Source organism: Triplophysa rosa, linkage group LG23 (genome assembly GCF_024868665.1).
Source record: "Triplophysa rosa linkage group LG23, Trosa_1v2, whole genome shotgun sequence".
Lineage (NCBI taxonomy): Eukaryota > Metazoa > Chordata > Actinopteri > Cypriniformes > Nemacheilidae > Triplophysa > Triplophysa rosa.
The window spans coordinates 1,245,918-1,267,501 of record NC_079912.1 but is presented as its reverse complement, the minus strand read 5'-3'; the positions used below and the strand labels follow the sequence as shown (position 1 = coordinate 1,267,501).

The 21,584-nt window shown below is 44.4% G+C and overlaps 1 protein-coding gene across 1 annotated transcript in view; it reads left to right on the top strand.

The window, feature by feature from the left end:
• Window positions 1-21,584, top strand: part of sspo (SCO-spondin) — a 91,800-nt gene that overhangs the window by 55,309 nt on the left and 14,907 nt on the right. Inside the window, 28 exon segments of the mRNA XM_057323406.1 lie at window positions 454-620; window positions 719-864; window positions 945-1,165; window positions 1,666-1,701; window positions 1,786-1,950; window positions 4,029-4,238; window positions 4,427-4,594; window positions 4,849-4,983; window positions 5,061-5,304; window positions 5,379-5,531; window positions 5,665-5,711; window positions 5,908-6,078; window positions 7,287-7,457; window positions 9,087-9,242; window positions 9,572-9,687; window positions 9,766-9,902; window positions 10,179-10,225; window positions 10,373-10,591; window positions 10,674-10,835; window positions 10,919-11,035; window positions 11,127-11,265; window positions 11,616-11,812; window positions 12,308-12,478; window positions 13,717-13,844; window positions 15,289-15,434; window positions 16,840-16,886; window positions 17,157-17,321; window positions 17,399-17,619. Of these exon segments, the coding sequence (XP_057179389.1) occupies window positions 454-620; window positions 719-864; window positions 945-1,165; window positions 1,666-1,701; window positions 1,786-1,950; window positions 4,029-4,238; window positions 4,427-4,594; window positions 4,849-4,983; window positions 5,061-5,304; window positions 5,379-5,531; window positions 5,665-5,711; window positions 5,908-6,078; window positions 7,287-7,457; window positions 9,087-9,242; window positions 9,572-9,687; window positions 9,766-9,902; window positions 10,179-10,225; window positions 10,373-10,591; window positions 10,674-10,835; window positions 10,919-11,035; window positions 11,127-11,265; window positions 11,616-11,812; window positions 12,308-12,478; window positions 13,717-13,844; window positions 15,289-15,434; window positions 16,840-16,886; window positions 17,157-17,321; window positions 17,399-17,619 (4,202 nt within the window).

Sequence of the window (21,584 nt, the reverse complement as noted above, 5' to 3'; positions counted from 1 at the left end):
TGTCTGTTTATCTGTCTGTCCGTCTACTCGTCTGTCTGTCTGTTGTCTGTCTGTCTGTCTTGTCTGTCTCTTTATCTGTCTATCCATCTACTTGTCTGTCTGTCTAAATGTCTGTCTCTGGCTGTCTGTCTGTCTGTTATCTGTCTATCCATCTGTCTGTCTGAATGTCTGTCTCTGTCTGTCTGTCTCTCTCTTTGTTTGTCTGTTTATCTGTCTATCCGTCTACTTGTCTGTCTGTTTGTTTTATTATCTGTATCTGTCTGTTCCTCCATCTGTCTGTCTTTCTATTTGTCTGTCTCCCTGTCTTTTTGTTTGTCTGTCCATCCATCTCTCTCTCTGTCTGTCTGTCTGTTCATCTGCCTGTCTCTCTGTATCTCTTTCCCTCTCTCTCTCCCTGTCTGTCTGTTCATCCATCTCTCTCTGTTGGTCTGTCTCTCTCTCTGTGTCTTGTAGAGGTGGGTTGTCCTCCCGGTCGTCTCTATAGAGAGTGTGACGCAGGTGATGGCTGTCCGTTCAGCTGTTCTCAGGTCAGTGGTCATGAGGGCTGTTACTCAGAGGGCTGTGATGAGGGCTGTCACTGTCCACTCAACACGTACCAGCACAATGGGACCTGCGTTCACGTGAGCTCCCATTCATGTGGTCATGTGTTACATGTTATTTACAGACAATCTGTGGTTTCGCTTCACTTCTGTCTGTCTGTGTGTGTGTGTTTGTGTAGGAATGCCCGTGTCTGGTGGACAGTGAGTTCCTGGCCTCTCTGCAGGGCGTGTCGGTGACCCCTGAGTTGACCCCTGACCTCCAGAACATCACAGAGGGAACAGAGCTGATGTCTGGAGAAGAGCTGATGCATGAATGCAGCTCCTGGTAACACATGTACATTTACTCCAAACACTCGAAACACTTGATCATTCATTTTAAAATGACCACACTTCTGTGTTTTAAAGCTCATGTGAGCACGGGCTGTGGAACTGTTCTTTGGTGCCGTGTCCTCGTGATGGAGGTCTGTCTCCCTGGGGTCCCTGGGGTCCGTGTTCACTGAGCTGTGGGGGTTTAGGACAGAAGAGTCGCAGCAGAAGGTGTGATCAGCCAACACCTGCTCACGGCGGTCGAGACTGTGATGGGCCTCTGCTGGACACCGCTTACTGTCAGACACCTGACTGTCCAGGTCAATACACACACACAAAACCATGAAGATCTGATTTTAATAGAAACGACCATGAACGATGTGCTCACTTTTACTGCAGTTAATATATTTAAACAAACGATTTAACTAACATTAACCTGTAGTGGGGCATGTTGTCACACTATAAAAATATACACCTGAAAAAAATCTGGAAACAAGCAAATGCTGTTTATATTAAAATATGAATCCATTGGACAACAGAAAATAATTTTAATGATATTTTATACATAATAAAGACTTTTATATAAATAGACATACTGCAAATATGCACAAACATAGTTGGACTTTGTCTATTTTTTCCCGTTATTATGTGGTTGTATATTGTTGACATCACTGTCAAATCATGTGTGACAGAAAACATGCATGTGTGTCATTGAACTTGACTCAGAAGTCTTTGTGACAACTAGCCCCGGTCTCATTACATGTTGTTGGTGTTAGTCTGCTGTTTACAGTTTGTAATTCAGATGTCTTTTCTGTCACAGTGGTATCTGTTCCAACGGAGGAACCGTCTCTACCTGGTAATGATTCTGTGTGTGTGTTTATAGTTGATTTGATGTTTGAAGCTTTGTTTATCTGTCTGAAGTCTGTCTGTCTGGTGTCAGATGAGGACATGGGGTTCTCTCAGTGGTCAGCGTGGTCTCAGTGCTCCAGAACCTGCAGTGATTCGTCTTCTCCCGCTCTGAAGTTTCGTACGAGAGAGTGTGTGCGTGAGCTGTGTTCTGGAGAGACCCGACAGGATCGAGTGTGTAACCTGCCGCAGTGTCCCGGTACTGATCACCTCACTTGCCTTCACACTCACCTCTCACTCACTCACTCACTCACTCACTCACTCACTCACTCACTCACTCACTCACTCACTCACTCACTCACTCACTCACTCACTCACTCACTCACTCACTCACTCACTCACTCACTCACTCACAGTGATTCTACACTCAATGAGCCTCATTTACAAAACAAATGTACCACAGTTTTTGAGTTTGCGTCTTGTTTGGTGTCCATCTGAAAATTTTTTTTACGAGAATCAGAAGAACAGCTCATGATTTTTTTGTTTAGTCCAGCAAACAGGTGTGAAATTTCGCTTTTTCCACACATGAAAAAATACTGTCGTTTTTACCATAGTAAACTGTGTTAAATTGTACAATAGTATGCTGTACTATATTATAGTAACTATTACTGTACACTTGTTAGTGTAACTTTAGTAAATATTAAAGTGCACTACAGTATTTAATATGGTAAGGTTCAGAAACATTGTATTGTCGATATATATGTAATAAGCTCAATAAAAGGGAAGGAAGGAGGCGGGAACCGGCGAACATTTACAATAAACTTTAATCAAAAATAAACAAACAATAATCCAGCAGTAAAAAGCCACACAAACATAAACAAAACTTAACATATGTCCGGGCCCGGTCCTCTCTCGCCATATCCTCCTGTCGCTCGTCCTTTTATGCTTCCGATCTCCTCCGTGAGAGATGCTTGCTCGCTTCCTCCTCCCACGGCTCTCATCATGCCTCCCTCGTCACATACCCCAATCGTCACATAACCCCATCACCCCTTACAGGCTGGGGGGTACCCACGAGACTGTGCTTACTCCCCCCCGGGGGGCCAGTCTCAATGGCCCCAGCGCCTGGGGGTATGGACAGACGAAATGAGAGAACGGAGACGGAAGCGACAGGGGCGAGAGAGGGGAGAGAGGAAACAGAAAAAAAAAATTGGTCCGGTTCCCCGACACGCTGTCGCTTGGTCCTCAGCCAGCCGAGAGGCTCTTCCTCGCGGTGCTATGCGGTGGTGCTGGACATCCGGTGGACGGCCCACTCCTCCTCCGCCTCCTGGCAGTTGGCGGTGGCTTCTTTGGCTGAGGGTAGCCGGCAGCGAGTTTTCCATTCCCTGCTCCTCCCCTTTTCCTCGGTAGACGGCAGCAGGCTCCAGCCCACGGCTAGCAGCCCGAACTCCTCCGCTCCGTCCTCTACGGCCTCCACCCCACCTCGGCCCAGGAGCACGGCAGCGAGGTCTTCGTGCCCTGGCGGCCGGCGATGGCTCCTCCGACAGAGGGCAGCCGGCAACGAGTCTTCCGTCTCTTGCTCCTCCCCTTTTCCACGGTGGACGGCAGCAAGCTCCGGGCCCACTGGCAATGGTAACGACTCCTCCGCTCCCTCTCAGACGGCGACCACCCCACCTCGACCCAGGCGCACGCCGCAAGGTCTTCATCCCAGTCAATTCCTCTTGCTCCAGCACCACCGCCTCGGGCAGCCGCTGGCGGACGTTCTTCGTCCGCGCTGCCCCGAACTCCTCAGCACCGCGATGCCCCTCGGCGGCGAGTGCTCTTCGACAGCATGTCCTTCCTACCTCCCGGGTTTCGGCACCACTGTAATAAGCTCAATAAAAGGGAAGGAAGGAGGCGGGAACCGGCGAACATTTACAATAAACTTTAATCAAAAATAAACAATAATCCAGCAGTAAAAAGGCCGGCAGCCACCTCACGATAGACTGCCGGCCACACAAACGTAAACAAAACTTAACATATGTCCGGGCCTGGTCCTCTCTCGCCATATCCTCCTGTCGCTCGTCCTTTTATGCTTCCGATCTCCTCCGTGAGAGACGCTTCCTCCTCCCACGGCTCTCGTCACGCCTCCCTCGTCACAATATAATTTACCACAGTTAACTATAGTAAATACTAAAGTATGCTATTGTATTCTTTATGTGGGACTCACTCTGAACAATACACTGAGAGACACGCTTCATCTTTTAACGCATTGCATCGTGGGATTCGGTGTGTTCAGGTTGTTTATTTGTTTGAGGATTTTCTTTGTAAATGTGTCGGTGTTGTCGTTTGTGTATTCAGACGGTGGCATGTGCGAGGGTCTGGATTGTGTTGACAGGAACTGTTCCTGGACCGAGTGGGCCGAGTGGACTCCTTGTTCTCGCTCATGTGGGGTGGGTCAACACCAGCGTGTCCGGACCTTTCTCGCCCCAGGCATCAACGGGACCTGGTGTCAGGACATCATTGGAGGAAATGTGGAAAACCGCTTCTGTAACATTCGAGCCTGTCGCGGTGAGCAAATACAACACTTTTCTTTTTGTGCTGAATAATATAACAAATAAGGCCGCCAGAATAAAATATGAAAAACATCTGTTAGTTTAGGCATCTTTTTTATATTTATATTGTTGTTTACTGTACAATATACAACATTTTTCATCTAACAATCTGTATTTTTGTTATTGTTTGTTTGTGTTATTCAGTGGATGGAGGTTGGTCTCGCTGGAGCTCTTGGTCTCGCTGCGGTAAATCTTGCGGAGGTGGACGATCCATCCGAACTCGCTCATGCTCGAGTCCTCCGCCTAAAAACGGAGGCCGCAAGTGTACAGGAGAGAAGAATCAGGTCAAACCCTGTAACACCAGACCCTGCGGTATGACATCACATCACAAGCATTATTTATTTATTTAATGGAACTTTATCATTTTATGAAATAGAAGATTTGCTTAAACAACATTTGTATTTAACATTTAGTTTTGTACTAAAAGGAATTAAGGTGTGCACACTTGTATTTTTTAATACGTTTAAGCAAATACCGTAGAAACCGAAGGATATTGAGAAACATTGAAGTCTCTATTTGTGTGATTTAAATCTTAATAGATGTATCTATTTCTACACCTCACACAGATGATCACGGCTGTCCACCCGGGCAGGATTTTGTGTCCTGTGCCAATGAGTGTCCACAGCGCTGTTCAGATCTCCAGCAGGGGATTCAGTGTCAGGGCAGCTCTGAATGTCAGCCGGGCTGTAGATGTCCACACGGTACGAGAGAGACACACTGACATGACTCTATTTAGCGCGTGTCCGGTCTCCTGCATACATTCATTGTGTGTGTGTAGGTCAGTTACTGCAGGACGGAGTGTGTGTTCTGTTATGGCAGTGCGACTGTCTGGACGCGTCGGGTCAGAGTTGGGTGGCGGGCAGCATGCATCAGGTGGGCTGTAATAACTGCAGCTGCGCAGACGGCACGCTCACCTGCACCAACCGCACCTGCGCAGGTGAAAGCACATGCACGTGGAGCAGCTGGTCTAACTGGGCGTCCTGCAGCAGCACGTGTGGACCTGGACGACGGACGCGGTTCAGGTGCGGTTTAACCTTCAGTTGAGATGTTGAACAGAGAGTTTGGGTTCTTTGTAAATGCAGATTTGGTTCTTCAGGTCTTTGGTTCCTGAGAGCGCTGATGTTGACTGCCAGTTCGAGGAAGTACAGCACAAAGCATGTGACCCCGGGCCGTGTCCTCCGCTGTGTGTACGCAATGGGCAGGAGGGGTCTGTGGGTGACACGTGGATAGACGGGGAATGTAAACAATGGTGAGATGCAGCGTCATGACATCTGTCATGACATGACATATCCAAAATAAATTCTATAAACTTGGCATTTTTGTGTAATGTTTGCATTTCAAGTGTTTGTAAAATGTTGCTGTTTGTGTGTCTGTGTGTTTAGTACCTGTATTCCTGAAGGAGATTACTGTCAGGATATAGATTGTCGAGGTGTGTATCGTCTGCCTGTCACCTCATTATCACATTTAAAAATGTCATTTGATTAACAATAGTTTTTTGTAAATCAAATAAAGAGCGGTTTTATTCAGGTGAAATAAATGATAATGGATGAGAATTGTGATGTTCATGTGTGGTTTATATTGTATAAATATGAATCTCTGGATGAATTGTTGTTTGTCGTCATCAGTGGATGGTGGATGGACGCCGTGGTCTGTGTGGTCTGACTGTCCCGTCACATGTGGGAAGGGTAAACAGATTCAAACCCGAGCCTGTATCAACCCTCCACCGCGCAACAACGGCACATACTGTACAGGACCTGAGAGAGACACCCAGGACTGTCACGCTGGACCTTGTCTGGGTACTAAAATACGGTCATCTATCTGTTACACCCTCACAGTGTCTGGTTACTGTTGATGTGTGTGATTTTTTTTGTAGATGATGTGTGTGACATGTGATTTTTTTGTAGATGATGTGTGTGACTTGTGATTTTTTGTAGATGATGTGTGTGACATGTGATTTTTTTGTAGATGATGTGTGTGACTTGTGATTTTTTTGTAGATGATGTGTGTGACGTGATTTTTTTGTAGATGATGTGTGTGACTTGTGATTTTTTTTGTAGATGATGTGTGTGACTTGTGATTTTTTTGTAGATGATGTGTGTGACTTGTGATTTTTTTGTAGATGATGTGTGTGACGTGATTTTTTTGTAGATGATGTGTGTGACTTGTGATTTTTTTTGTAGATGATGTGTGTGACTTGTGATTTTTTTGTAGATGATGTGTGTGACTTGTGATTTTTTTGTAGATGATGTGTGTGACGTGATTTTTTTGTAGATGATGTGTGTGACTTGTGATTTTTTGTAGATGATGTGTGTGACATGTGATTTTTTTGTAGATGATGTGTGTGACTTGTGATTTTTTTGTAGATGATGTGTGTGACGTGATTTTTTTGTAGATGATGTGTGTGACTTGTGATTTTTTTTGTAGATGATGTGTGTGACTTGTGATTTTTTTGTAGATGATGTGTGTGACTTGTGATTTTTTTGTAGATGATGTGTGTGACGTGATTTTTTTGTAGATGATGTGTGTGACTTGTGATTTTTTGTAGATGATGTGTGTGACATGTGATTTTTTTGTAGATGATGTGTGTGACTTGTGATTTTTTTGTAATGATGTGTGTGACGTGAGTTTTTTGTAGATGATGTGTGTGACTTGTGATTTTTTTTGTAGATGATGTGTGTGACTTGTGATTTTTTTGTAGATGATGTGTGTGACTTGTGATTTTTTTGTAGATGATGTGTGTGACTTGATTTTTTTGTAGATGATGTGTGTGACTTGTGATTTTTTTTGTAGATGATGTGTGTGACTTGTGATTTTTTTGTAGATGATGTGTGTGACTTGTGATTTTTTTGTAGATGATGTGTGTGACGTGATTTTTTTGTAGATGATGTGTGTGACTTGTGATTTTTTGTAGATGATGTGTGTGACATGTGATTTTTTTGTAGATGATGTGTGTGACTTGTGATTTTTTTGTAGATGATGTGTGACTTGTGATTCTTTTTTGTAGATGATGTGTGTCCGTGGTCGGCGTGGTCACTCTGTTCTCGAAGCTGTGGTGCTGGTGTGATCTCCAGACATCGACAGTGTGTGTGTGAGGATGACGGAGATCACGCATGTCCTCCAGGGGTCGACACAGACAGAGAAGAGACACAGTTGTGTTATAAGAGACCCTGTCCAGGTAATCAAAAATAAAACAACATTGACATTACTGTGGTAAAACACAACGGATGTCAGTAGTGGACGGTCTTGATGAAAGACAGATGTTTAATACTTACATTTATGATTTAACATCACATTCTGTCGCATAATATTGTTCAGTAGCTTCACATTGTCGCTGTCCTTACAAAATCTCTAAATTCACTGTTTTCCAGGAAATGAAAACACTTTACTTTTTAAATGATTAAATACTGTGTTGTCAAGCACTTTTTAATACTTTTTATTGGTTATGTATTTGCAAAACCTAGTGACAAACATAAAGGGTGAGTAATAATAATGATTTATGATCAAATAAAAATACTACGAGGTTTCAGAAGGATTTGCTGCAACAGTAAAACAAATGTTGTTGTTTTCTCTCTCTCTCTCTCTCTCTCTCTCTCTCTCTCGCTCTCTGTCTGTCAGACTGTGTGATGTCCGAGTGGAGCGAGTGGTCCATGTGTTCTTGTGATTTTTTTTGTAGATGATGTGTGTGACTTGTGATTTTTTTGTAGATGATGTGTGTGACTTGTGATTTTTTTGTAGATGATGTGTGTGACGTGATTTTTTTTGTAGATGATGTGTGTGACTTGTGATTTTTTGTAGATGATGTGTGACTTGTGATTTTTTTGTAGATGATGTGTGTGACTTGTGATTTTTTTTGTAGATGATGTGTGTGACTTGTGATTTTTTTGTGGATGATGTGTGACTTGTGATTTTTTTTTGTAGATGATGTGTGTGACTTGTGATTTTTTGTAGATGATGTGTGACTTGTGATTTTTTTGTAGATGATGTGTGTGCCTTGTGATTTTTTTTGTAGATGATGTGTGTGACTTGTGATTTTTTTGTAGATGATGTGTGCCTTGTCATTTTTTTTGTAGATGATGTGTGTGACTTGTGATTTTTTGTAGATGATGTGTGTGCCTTGTGATTTTTTTGTAGATGATGTGTGTGACTTGTGATTTTTTTGTAGATGATGTGTGACTTGTGATTCTTTTTTGTAGATGATGTGTGTCCGTGGTCGGCGTGGTCACTCTGTTCTCGAAGCTGTGGTGCTGGTGTGATCTCCAGACATCGACAGTGTGTGTGTGAGGATGACGGAGATCACGCATGTCCTCCAGGGGTCGACACAGACAGAGAAGAGACACAGTTGTGTTATAAGAGACCCTGTCCAGGTAATCAAAAATAAAACAACATTGACATTACTGTGGTAAAACACAACGGATGTCAGTAGTGGACGGTCTTGATGAAAGACAGATGTTTAATACTTACATTTATGATTTAACATCACATTCTGTCGCATAATATTGTTCAGTAGCTTCACATTGTCGCTGTCCTTACAAAATCTCTAAATTCACTGTTTTCCAGGAAATGAAAACACTTTACTTTTTAAATGATTAAATACTGTGTTGTCAAGCACTTTTTAATACTTTTTATTGGTTATGTATTTGCAAAACCTAGTGACAAACATAAAGGGTGAGTAATAATAATGATTTATGATCAAATAAAAATACTACGAGGTTTCAGAAGGATTTGCTGCAACAGTAAAACAAATGTTGTTGTTTTCTCTCTCTCTCTCTCTCTCTCTCTCTCTCTCTCGCTCTCTGTCTGTCAGACTGTGTGATGTCCGAGTGGAGCGAGTGGTCCATGTGTTCTTGTGTATCTCAGTATCAGCAGAGGTATCGTGCACCGCTCATCTCGGCCTCCGGTGGGCAGCACTGCACTGATCTTGAGAGACAGAGTCGACCCTGCACACCTGAAAACTGCCAAGGTGAAAGTCCCACAGTGATACTACAGTACTCTGATTGATACAGTGATGCAAAAATATGATTCAAAATATGCCAAAACAGCTGTAGGCATTGGTGTGGTTTAGTCATTTGTGACAGATATACAGCTTTATATAGTAGATTACATGCAGTTATACCGAGCTCTGGAGTGTTTTTTTCTGGTAGAAATTGTGAGGGCATTTGATTTGAATATCGTGACATTACACATCGTGGAGGTGTTTAAAGGTCATCTGGTCAGATTGATGTAGGCTGTGTTTCTGTCGAGGCTGTAGTGTTCCGTATATTTCAGTGCGAGTTCTCTGTGTGTCATCAGACTGTGAGGAGCCCTTCGTGTTCTCTGAATGTGGATCAGCGTGTGAGAAACACTGCGATCTGTTGGGTGAAACTGACTCCTGTGTGGACTGCACGCCCGGCTGCTTCTGTCCCGAGGTGTCTTCACATCACACACACATCAAACGTGTTCCATTCTGTGCGTTATCTTCATTATAATGCAGATGTGTGTTTCAGGGTGTCCTGCAGCAGAACGGCTCATGTGTCCGGCCGGATCAGTGCGGATGTGTTCATCTCCTGCATCAGGGTTCAGATAGACCCGTGCCTGTCACCGTCCCGCAGGGGGCGCTGCTCACCGAGGGCTGCAGGACGTGGTGAGATTCACATCACATACTGGAGAACTATACAGATGCTTTCTTTTATTAATGTCACACAATATTTTGCTTTGGTCATTTTCTGGATAAAACAGTTCAAAATAATTTCATAGATATACTTTACAAGAGGTACATTAAAAGAGGGCAAACGTTTGTTTAATATGAATACACTCAGCGAACTAAACACTCTTAAAACCCAAATGAGCGCCTACAGTAGCAAGATTACCCACAATCCCCTGCACACACACAATGTGATTTGATTTCTGTGTTTTTCAGTGTTTGTCGTGATGGCTCTCTGCAGTGTGCTTCACGGGAATGTGAAGGTATTGTGTTTCTATATATAACCCTTTGATCGTACTTTATCTTGTGAGTTTAGCGTTTCTATTGGTACGCTGAGAACAACCAAACTGTGAGTTATAAGAACACTCTTATGAAACCCCCGTCTGTCTGTCTGTGTGTGTGTCTGTCAGTGATGGTCAGTGAGTGGTCAGAATGGACCTCCTGCTCTCCGTGTATCCCAGCGTCCTCTTCTCTCTCTGGTGGGATGGGTTCGGGTCTTGTTTCCGTGCAGCGTCGGTTTCGGGCCTGTCTGGATGTGGAGTCAGGGCTGCCGGTCAGCGGGCGAGAGGGCGACTGTGAGGAGGACCTGGAGGAGGAGAGACTCTGCCCGCAGCCCGACGTCTGCGCAGGTGGGTCGTATGTGGTGCAAACATGTTTCCTCTTTACACCCAAACGTGTGTGTGATGTGTGTCATGACTCTGTGGTCATCAGATGTGTGTCACTGGAGCCTGTGGAGCATTTGGAGCGTCTGTCAAGACCCCTGCAGCGGTGGCTTCCGTCAGCGCGAGCGACGACCCCTGACCTCTGACCCTGCACCTCACTGCAGAAACCTGCAGATGCAGTCTCAGAGCTGCAACACGGGCCTCTGTCCCGGTATAAAGGCACACACCATTCAAAGGAAGGATATAGTTTGTTTGTGTGTGTGAGCTGTATTTGACATCTTCATCCGATCACAGGTGAGAACTGTGAGGACAGGGGGCGTGTCTACGACGACTCCTGTGCCAATCGGTGTCCCCGCAGCTGCGCAGACCTGTGGGATCACGTTCAGTGTCTGCAGGGCCGCTGTCACGCAGGTATCAGTGTGAATCTGTAAAAGTCACCCGTCCGTTCTGATACATGTACACGTGGCGGATGATGAATGACGTGAGAAATCGGGTTCTGCAGGGTGTCGCTGTGCCGACGGGCGGCTCTTACAGGACGGCTCGTGTTTGCGAGTGGATGAATGTCGCTGTGGGGTTTTGGCGGAGAACGGAACGCTTGAGATCCAACCTGGTCAGAACGTAACCATCGACTGCAACAGCTGGTGAGAGAACCCGTAGTTTCAGACGTTTCTTCTAAAATTGAAACAAAGAAGACAGTTTTCAAATTGGGTGTAAATGAATGTCGATTGTAGAGGTGAAATCATCTGGTTTTGAGTAAATGTGATGAGAAATGTTCGAGTTGATATTGAGATCTTCAGTAATATTGACGTTTGATTGCGGACATCTGAGCTCAGTTTGACACATTGTTGACATCTCTATTGGAGAATTAAAGAGATGTTTGTCTGTTTTATGGGAGTGTCTTTTGTTCGTACTGCTTCCTCCCTCGTCCTTCACATCCGTGCATTAGAGCATCAACAGAACGGAGATTAGATTTCTCTTCCTGTTCCTGCAGCTCGTGTGTTAACGGATCGCTGGAGTGTTCGGATCGGGTGTGTCCCGTGTACGGTCCATGGGGAGCATGGAGCGAGTGCTCGGTGTCGTGTGAATCGGGCTTGCGGATGCGCAGTCGAACCTGCAAACCTGTCGCAGGAGGAGAGGCTTGTGAAGAAACCTTCCAGAATCAAACCTGCTCTCTGCCGCCCTGTCCAGGTGAGCGCTTGTGACTAAAAAACGAAAAATATTGTATTGGCGCTATACGTCGGCATGCTACCCACAGGCCATCGGCGCTGACTTTCTTCGTATTTTTGCAAAGTTTCAAGTACGGACGACAACATGGATCTGAGAAAACAACTAAAGACACTTTATTACTGTCTAGATTCCCGGCCAGTCACTTTGTAAAGAAACGCTACACATTTGTGTCGTACAATTGAATGACACAAAAAAAAACATAAAGCGCTTCCTCATTCTTCTGGTATTTGATGTTTAATCAGTTAAGTAGACCAATGAGATTTCACCTTCATGTGTGACAAAACAACACTCCACCACAGAAACAAACAAAGACGGTTGTACATAATGACTTGTCGTCTTTGTCCCCGTTTAGAAAATGATGAATTCTATAGTCTTCTATATATTTAGACATTTGATGTTGCTGTTCTTTTGCATGGCTCTTTTATAGATGTAATATTATTGTGTTTGTCCTGATAGCTGGTTGTGTTATGAGCGATTGGTCGTCTTGGACAGACTGCAGCGCCTCCTGTGGTGGAGGAGTGTCACTGCGCAGAAAGACCATCTTACAGGAGCCGGAGCGGGGGGGCTCGACCTGTCCCGGACCCCTGGAGCAACACATAGCATGCAATACTAACAGCTGCCTGCCTGGTACACTACACACACCAAACGCTCGTGATCGTACAACGTCTGTCGATTCAGTTTATAACGTCGTAAAACATTACAGTACACACTACAACTCAAGCGGCCCGTGTCTGTGCAAACAGAAAATCAATCTTCATGTCTGATTTACAGCTCAATGTTTATTTGCCCAACGCTGACAGATGTCCATTCTGAAACATACTGTACACTGACCGGGTTCATGTGATCAATGTTCAGTAGAGATGCTGATCATTTATAATCAAACAACACTGAACACAAAACCACTGAGATATTTCTCAAAATATCTTCTTTTGTGTTACACTGAAGAAAGACTCGCATACAGATTTACAAACACCTGAGCGTGAATAAATGATGACAGAATTTTTATTTTGGGCCGAAGTATCCCTTTTGTGTAGCAGAGCGTTTGCTCTGGTTTGAGATTCTACTATGATTTGATTCACACACGTTTCAACAACACTGATCTGCATTAATGCAAAAGCAAAGAGAGATGTGATGTGAGCAGTGAATGAGCCTTCAGTCAGAAGAACACAGAAGAATGTTTTAGCTCATTTAAATAAACCTGCGTGTGGATTTAAATGTGTAAAACAGATTTCCCCTTAAGAGTCATCGAAGCGGTTTGATTCATTTGATTCTGTTGAAAACTCTCTGGTGCGTCAGTCTCCTGAGATCTCCTGAACAATCTTCCAAACCGACCTGGGCTGCTGTTTTTCGTTCAAAAGCAATTTCTCTAGTGCAGGGGATTGTGGGTAGTATAGCTAAACAAGCATGCATGGATTCATTGTCAATGCAGTTTTGACGTGTGTGGCAACAATTCTAAAATGTAAAAATATTTGATCAGTCGTGATTTACTCAGCCTCTCGTCATTTCAAACCTTTAGGACTTTCTTTCTTCAACAGAACACAAAACAAGAATGTTGTTAACTGGCATTGGTTTTGTGTCCATGCAATGGAAGTGAATGGGGTCCAGTGCTGTTCGGTTACCAACTTTCTTCAAAATATCTTCTTTTGTGTTCTGCGGAAGAAAGAAAGTCATAAAGGTTTGAAATGACAAGAGGGTGAGTAAATGATGACAGAATGTTCATTGTTGGGTGAACTGTCCCTTTAAATGAGTTTTATTCAATAAGCATTCCTAGTTTGCTGTGATCATCCTGGCTTTCAGATGACGTGTGACTGGGATGTCTTTATGTCACTGTGATTGATTTTCTCTGTGTTTGTTCTCTTGGTCAGATTGTCCTGCGGGTCAGGAGTTCAGTCTCTGTGCTGGTTTGTGTCCGTACGGCTGTGAGGATCTGTGGCCTGAGAATCAGTGTGTGTCTGTCACCTGCGGTCCTGGATGTGTCTGTCCTACAGGATCAGTGAGTGAAGCGTTGAGTTCTGATGATGCCAAAGAATATATACACTATATACAGTACTACACTATTCAAACCTCTTACTGCATCACACATTTTTATCATATAGACTGATCTCTCTTTAACAAGACGGATGATTGGAGGATTGTTCATGTCTAATGAATATGCAAATCTGTAAGAATTCTAGACTAAGGGAAGTATAGATGGTTTCAAAGCAACAGCATGCACGCTTTTGGGGCCCAAACTTTACTTCCGGAAGACCTCCGCAAAAAACAGAGTCCCTGTAGATTATTTCTGATAACAAGCAAAAGAAACAACAAGTAAACGACATTAGCTAGCAAGTTAAAGGTATGTCTAGACAGTATTATTTGTGGTTACCAGTAGAAGAACCGTTACTTGGCTAAAGTTAAATACGACAAAATTACACATCCCATTCAACACATTTTTTATTTAATACAATGATTATACAATAAAATATGAATATAAATAAAATAAAATAAAATGAAATATAAATAGTTCTATTGTTAGCCACTAGCCAGACCGAAGTTAATGTTGGGCTAGGCACGTGCGTCCAATGAACCGTCTATAAAAGTATGGTTCACTAGAAAATAAAAATAGTCTCATACATTTATAAACTTATACAATAATAAATAAATAATTGTATAATATGTATGTTATATATTAAATGTAAAACATTTGATATAATCAAATATTATTAGATTAATATAATGTTTATATGAAATATTCATTATATTTAATGTCATCATATTGTCGTCTTTTATGGATGTCAACAGGGTGAAGCTCCTAGAAGCATTCATCATTAAAGTAATCCACATCCACACTTAATAAATGTCTCCTGAAGCCAAACCATACATTTGTGAGGGAAAACCATTTATATTTTCAGCTTATTTAGCGATCAATATATCCATAGCAACACATAGATCTGCATGTTAAATTCAATTACGGGGGCACGTCAATAATACATTTGACTGGTTCTTGGCCGTCTCATGACTAAACATTAATAGACACAGTGAGATTTGACTTTGTGTCCACCGCTATATTTGAACTTTCTCATCTTGACCTTCATGTAACAAGATAACATGAAGGCATTTTAATATAAAATGATTTGTTTATTTATAAGAATTATCTTCGTTTTTAAGTAAATTATTTCTTTAAACGTCCACTCCGTCCACGGTTGTTTGCATGTGCCATAAGTATTAAAGATCCTCCGATCATATGTTTTGTTAAGTAGCAGTGTCATATAAGTTATACATGGTTAAACACAACACACATTTTCTTCTAAATATATCAAATCTGTGTATTTATTTTATTTGATATTATTTAAAGCATGAGCTGCATTTTGATTGGCTCCTGATGGCTCTTTATATTTAGAAGTTTTTCATAATTCCTAATAAATGAATAATATATAATTGAACCTGTCTACCTACAGGTTATGCTCAACGGGACGTGCGTTCCACCATCCGAATGTCCTTGTTCTCGTCTGTCTCTCCTGCTGGCCTTTCCCAACATGACTCTGGACGTCCAGGAACATCATGTTCCCCCCGGAAGCTTCATACCACATTTGTGCAATTCCTGGTACTCATCAGGCCGTACATTATGAGTCTCATTGTGTTTCCGTTGCTCTGGCAGTGCGGTGTGGGGTTGAGATATTGATTGAATTCCTAAATGGATCTCTGGGTATTTGAGCGAGAGCTGCTGCGGTTATCGGATTGAAAATCAATAGCACATGAAACTCAATGAGGGCTTTTATGAGCGCGTCTCAGCTGCGTGTCGTCAAGTGAAATCTGCTCCCTGGCCGCTGACACATAATATCACAGAGATGTTTGGAAAGGTCGTGCTGACATTGTTGAAGGAATCTGATGCCACGAATGATGACAAAATTACAGAGAGATAAACAAATTACATTGAAACAAAAAGAATGAGTTTACACGGACTAAACATCTTTACAATAAAAGCAGAGTCCTGGGAAAATGAATGAATGATAATAGCAAAGTTTGTAGATGGTGAATTTCAAATGATCACAATGGATTTCTATGAAAATATCTGAGCAGAGCAAATAGAGTGGAAATAAAGAGTAAAGAACTAGAGTAGAGACGATCCAGGTTCACCGGAATAAAACTGATTCCATCACTGCTGCTGTTTGAGAAAACATGAACATAAAAACATGAATTAAATTTGACAGTTAAGTCAAATGTGAACACGGCCTTATGCTTTAGCGCCATGGAGAAACACTAGAAGATCCAAAGCTCTCATCGATTTTACGGTGTTTATGCAATAAAAATGGTAAAACGATGTGCCAGGGGTACGGTATTTTATATACTCAGAATTAAAGTTAGCGAGTCCATGTTAACTTCTAAACCTAAATATGGAACTGTTTCACGTCATGTACAGTGTTAAATGCAAATCAGTTTAATATTATCCTGCCTTACATGAACAGTGTTGATCCTATAATTTTGTCATATGCGAGGCTTCTCCCGCTTGCACTGTGATCTGTAATACCTCGCTTCAATTAATCTTGTTACCGACCAACTTTATTTTAAAATCTTTTATTTTTCCCTCCATGGCATATTTAAGTCCCACTTGAATGCTCCTTGGCAATAGGTGGTGATTCTGTGCCCCAAAAATAAAATGAAAGAAGGTTTCACACTGATAGCTTACGATGTAAAACAATAAGCAACGTCATTTGTTCGTCCGAGTGTGCGGCAGTAACTAGTTTAGAAGTTTAATTCGTCTATCACTGGAAAGAATTAGGAAAAGTAAAACAATAAAAGCACACATGAAAAAAAACTATTTATATTGATGCAGGTTATGTGTATGAAATATATGTCATGTTGTAAAAACTATTGCCTTAACTTTTTTTGTACGGTTTTAGGCCTAGAACGTTTCCCTTTAATATCTGAGGATTGAAAAAGAACACACAGTCTCTTATGTTAGATGTGATTTAAGTGTTTATATACTGTATGTGTGTGTTCATTTCTAGCGTGTGTGATGGCGGCGTCTTCACCTGCTCTAATGTGTCATGTGACGGTGAGTTCTGTGACATCACATCCTGTACATGCATGCATACGCACAAAAATATCACATAGAAGATCTCACAGCGATGCAGTTTCAAGAAAGCAGATCTTTTCTCAGATGTTTCTCTTGAGCGTTTCAGTTTCGATCTCAGTGGTGTTTATAATGGCTCAGATCTCTGAAGGTCTAGTGAATAATCAGACATTTCTGACCAATTTGTATTTCTACATTTGTGTCTGTGAGATGTCGATGTAAAAGCATACGTGTTGTGTGTTTGTGTGTTAGTGGACTGTGAATGGAGCAGTTGGTCTGCGTGGAGCTCGTGCTCAGCGTCGTGTGGATCTGGACATCAGTTCTCCAGTCGGACGGTTCAGAGAGAGCATCAGTACGGAGGATGGGAATGTGAGGGACCCTCAAGCAGAACTCAAACCTGCCGGGGTCCTGAATGCGGTGAGTAACCCAGACACAACACACATTACATTATAACATCTCTGATGAAACTTCATAACCGTGCAATCCTCGTGTAGAGTGTCCGGAGGGTGAACGCTGGCTCTGGGCGGTCACCGGATTAGAGCGTGTGTGTGAGAGAGGCTGTTTGGACATGTATGGTCCTGAACCGCTCAACTGCAGGAGTCGTGGGGCATCAGAGGGGTGCGTGTGTGAGGAGGGACTCTATCGCAGTCCGGACGGCCGGTGTGTGATTCCAGCTCTGTGTCAGTGTGAAGATCATGATGGAACGCTTCGAGAGGTACAGACACAGCCCGGCGTTCACTCTTGTCCTTTCTGCTGTAATTGCTTTTGTGGTGCTTTGTTTATTTGTCTTAAGTATCGTCATTAAGAGTCTGATGGATTAACGCTCGGGGCCTTTCTCAAAAAACGATAATTGCCATCATCAATAATGAACATAAGTGTTGAGAGGCCAGATGAGCTTTTTGAGTGGCTTTCAGTGGCGCCCATTGAAGAGTTTTCAGATGATGAACTTTTAGTGAATGATACTGATGATGTCACTTCCTGTGGCTGCAGTACAAACATGCAGTGAAAGATTGATATGTCAGTTCTTTAATTGAATCCCTGTTATTTCAATTTTTGATCAAATAAAACTAAGCAGAAGTGTCTTAGTTTTGTTGTAGTTTTGAGAATATTTTGAATGTTTTTTTATTTATTTTTAGTTTCATGTTAATTTTGGATTAACCTTTATATATTTTTTATTTATATTATTTTTACCATTTGAAGTTTCCTGATTTTTATTGAGTTATTTTTAAAGATTACCATTTACGTTTCATTTATTTTTACTGTAGTTTCTTTGTAGTTTTATTGTTTTAGTGCCTCATTTCAGTTTATAAAAAGGCCAAGATTTTCATTTAGTTAAGTTTTTTTCAAACCTATATTAGGCCTATATTTTATTTGAAGTATATTAACAAAACATATTTATTAGGAGTGGGGGTATTCGATTCACCCAACTATCGCGATTATTTTTTATCCAAGAATCGATTTATATTTAATTATTTACCAGCACGAAGTGAAGTTGCTCATTAATCCAGCAGAGGGTGAATTCAGTATTGTGTATTGTGCATCTCAGACCGCGCAAAATACTCTTTCACGTCTTCTTACTCCTAAACAGACATATCTACACAAAATTAACAGTGAGAATCTACACAATTCTCACTATTAACTAGTTGTTATTAGCATGGCTATTATTGGCATGTTGGCTGTTACTGTTGGCTGTTATATGTACAACTATACTGTTGCGGTGCATTACACTTAAAAACAGTTTATTCATATGACATAACAATGCCACTTGTTCGTTGTTGTACGCGTTTTTGTGCTTTGACACTGGATGCGCAAGCAAGCGCCACGAGCGTGGATGATGCACGCATTTCATACTGTCCACGTATCTGGAGTCGCGGCTCTCTGTCTTCAGCGAATATAACTTACGAATGTGAGCAACGGGATATGGTGAGAAAGCAGCGCATTTTAATGTTGAGCTTGTCTGAAAGACAACATCAGTCTATTCACAAAGTTGTAATTGTGAATGATCCGCAGGTCTGTCAGTGATGGTAAACTGCTCAGTTCCCATTCAGAATGGGGTTTGTCTTGAGAACCTATCATCTTCTGAGTATTTAGAAAAAGGCCAATGAAAATTGGCGAATGAAATTTGCATGCCGGGCTCCTCCCCGGATGTCCGGGTATAAGAGGGAAGCCGGCGTGCTCATTCATTCACCTTTTGTTCTTCAGAGCCTACGCATCTGGTGAGCTTCTCTACGATCTGGGTGATCATTCTTTCTGCAGGAATCTACGACGTGGACAGCGGACAGTCCCTTCCTGCAGTGACTCTCCCCTGGGCATCTCGGCAGTTCCGGAGGTGTTCGAGCAAATTTCCTTTTCTAAAAGAGCAAATTTCTCCAGCGTGGCTTGTCCCGCTGTTCTCATGGGTGCAACACACTCATCGAGGAGGGGGATGGACACAATGCCTGCTTCCAGTACGCTGGGGCAGACGTTGTGGATACGTCCTGCCCGCACTGCGGGCGGTGACGATTCAGACGTTGCGTCACAGGTGGCTGTGTTCCCACGGGACTCAGCCACCACCTCGTTTGCTCCCCGTTCCGTGGCGGCAGGACTACGGCCCTGCCGTCCGCTATGGCAAGCAGCGAGGGTGATATGAGGATTACTGTGAGCGATAATCCGCCAGCCACGGCTCACGGACCGTTCACACCTCGTCTCGCTCGTCTGACCGTTCCCCAAAAAGACGGTCTGCCGTCTTATTCCTCAATCACGTATTCGGACACGATGCGTGATGATGAGATTTCTCTTGCAGCATCGGGGGGTGACGTACTGCCACCCTCCCTCGGGGGGTCGAGCCCAGGAAGAAGCGGACGTCGAAATGTCAGCCATGCTTTCCCGGGCCGCCGTGAGTGTTGGGTTGCAGTGCCCGCACTGCCTCTCCCGGCGCTCGCGGCTGGCTACATGGTGCCTTGGGTTTGAGCGCGGCTCCAAGCCGTGCCCGCCCCCAGTGCCGTGTTTACCGGAAGTGCATGAGGAACTTTGTAAGACCTGGAACGCCCCTTCCCGGCACGTTTCACGTCAAACAAAGTTCTGTCACCCTCTCTTCCCTCGAGGTTGAGACGGCTGGAGGATACGTCGGGTCTCCCAGGTGGAGTATGCCACCGCTGTGCACTCGTGCCCGTAGGTGGCGGCCACCTGGGGGGGCTCGACCTAGACTCCCGTCCAAAGCATGTGGTGTCTCGGCATCTCTGGTGTCGAGAGCTTACATTGCGGCGGACCAAGCTGCCTCCTCTCTCCACGCTATGGCTCCTGCCAGGCCAGGGTGTTGAGAGAGCTCCACGAGGGTAAGACCGACCCAGCGCTTATGCAGGAACTCCGCGCCGCCACCGACCTCGCTCTACGGGCGACCAAGGTGACCACGCGGGCCCTGGGTCGGACGATGTCCACACTTGTGGTCCATGAGAAACTCCTCTGGCCAATCCTTGCGCAGATGAGTAACGCTGAGAAGGTCCGCTTTCTCGACGTACTCGTCTCGCAAGGGTGGACTGGTTGGTGTTACTGTCAAGCCGCAGCGGCCCCACTCACCCCCCGCCCATCGGGGGGGGCGCGAGACCCGCACGCGGCCTCCCCGGAGGGTTCTCGACAGTAAGAAGCAGTCCTCCGTGCCGCAACTCGGCCGCCTCGGCCGTCGAGTCCCGTGCACTGTCTGCTTCCCAGCAGCCCTGGTCCTCTTCAACGCCCTCCAGCTCTGGCGCCCCCCACTCAGGCGGACCCCCCTGGAGGAGACAGCGAAGAGGAGACCATCGCCCCATCAGCAGCTGCGGTGCAGCGGCCGTCATGGGAACACCTCAGGGGGATCGAGGCTACCATTGGGCCCGACCCCAGCCACATCGCTGGGAAGTCGGATAGGGACAGATCCTGCCCCGTCTCTCCATCTGCTGGCCCCCTCCGGGGGGCTGGCGCCCACTTACTCTCAAAAAAGGAGAGTTTCCTCTCTCTCTGGGTTACCACAGCCGCTCTCACCCTCTGCACGATGGTGAACAGCAAACTCGATGTTGCGTCATGGCAAAGCGCAATGTCGAGTATAAACACCAGCCCTCAGCACTCTCAGTCAGACAGTGCGTTTAGCTGCGCAGTCGCCAGGCAGGAAAAACGGCAGAGCCGATCTCCTCCCCGGGGGACCTCCCCCGGCAAGGAATCCGTACTGCTAGCCATCGAACCACCCCCCGGGGGGGACGATGAAAAAGATCGTACCTTAGTTCCGTCTCATTCTGGGGGCCTGTCCGGCTTCCCAGGCTGTCAGACTGGCTAGGGAAGATGATCCGTCTCGGCTACGCGATCCAGTCGCCTCACGCTCGCCAAGTTCAGCATCCAATGTACCCAGTCAGAGGCTAGGATGTTCCGTACTTCGGGCCGAGGTCGCCACCCTTCTGGTGAAGGGAGTGATCGAGCCCGTCTCACCAGCCGAGATGTTCAACTGGTTTTACAGCCTGTACTTCATTGTCCCCAAGAAAGGCGGGGGGTTGCGCCCTATTTTGGGTCTGTGTGTTCTGAACAGGCACCTACACTTAGCTGCCTTTCAGGTTGATCACGCAGAAGCGCATCCTGACGTCCGTCAGGTGTCAGGACCGGTTCATGGCAGTCGACCTGAAGGACACGTACTTCATGTCTCGATCCTCCCTCGACATCGGCTGTTCCGACGGTTCGTGT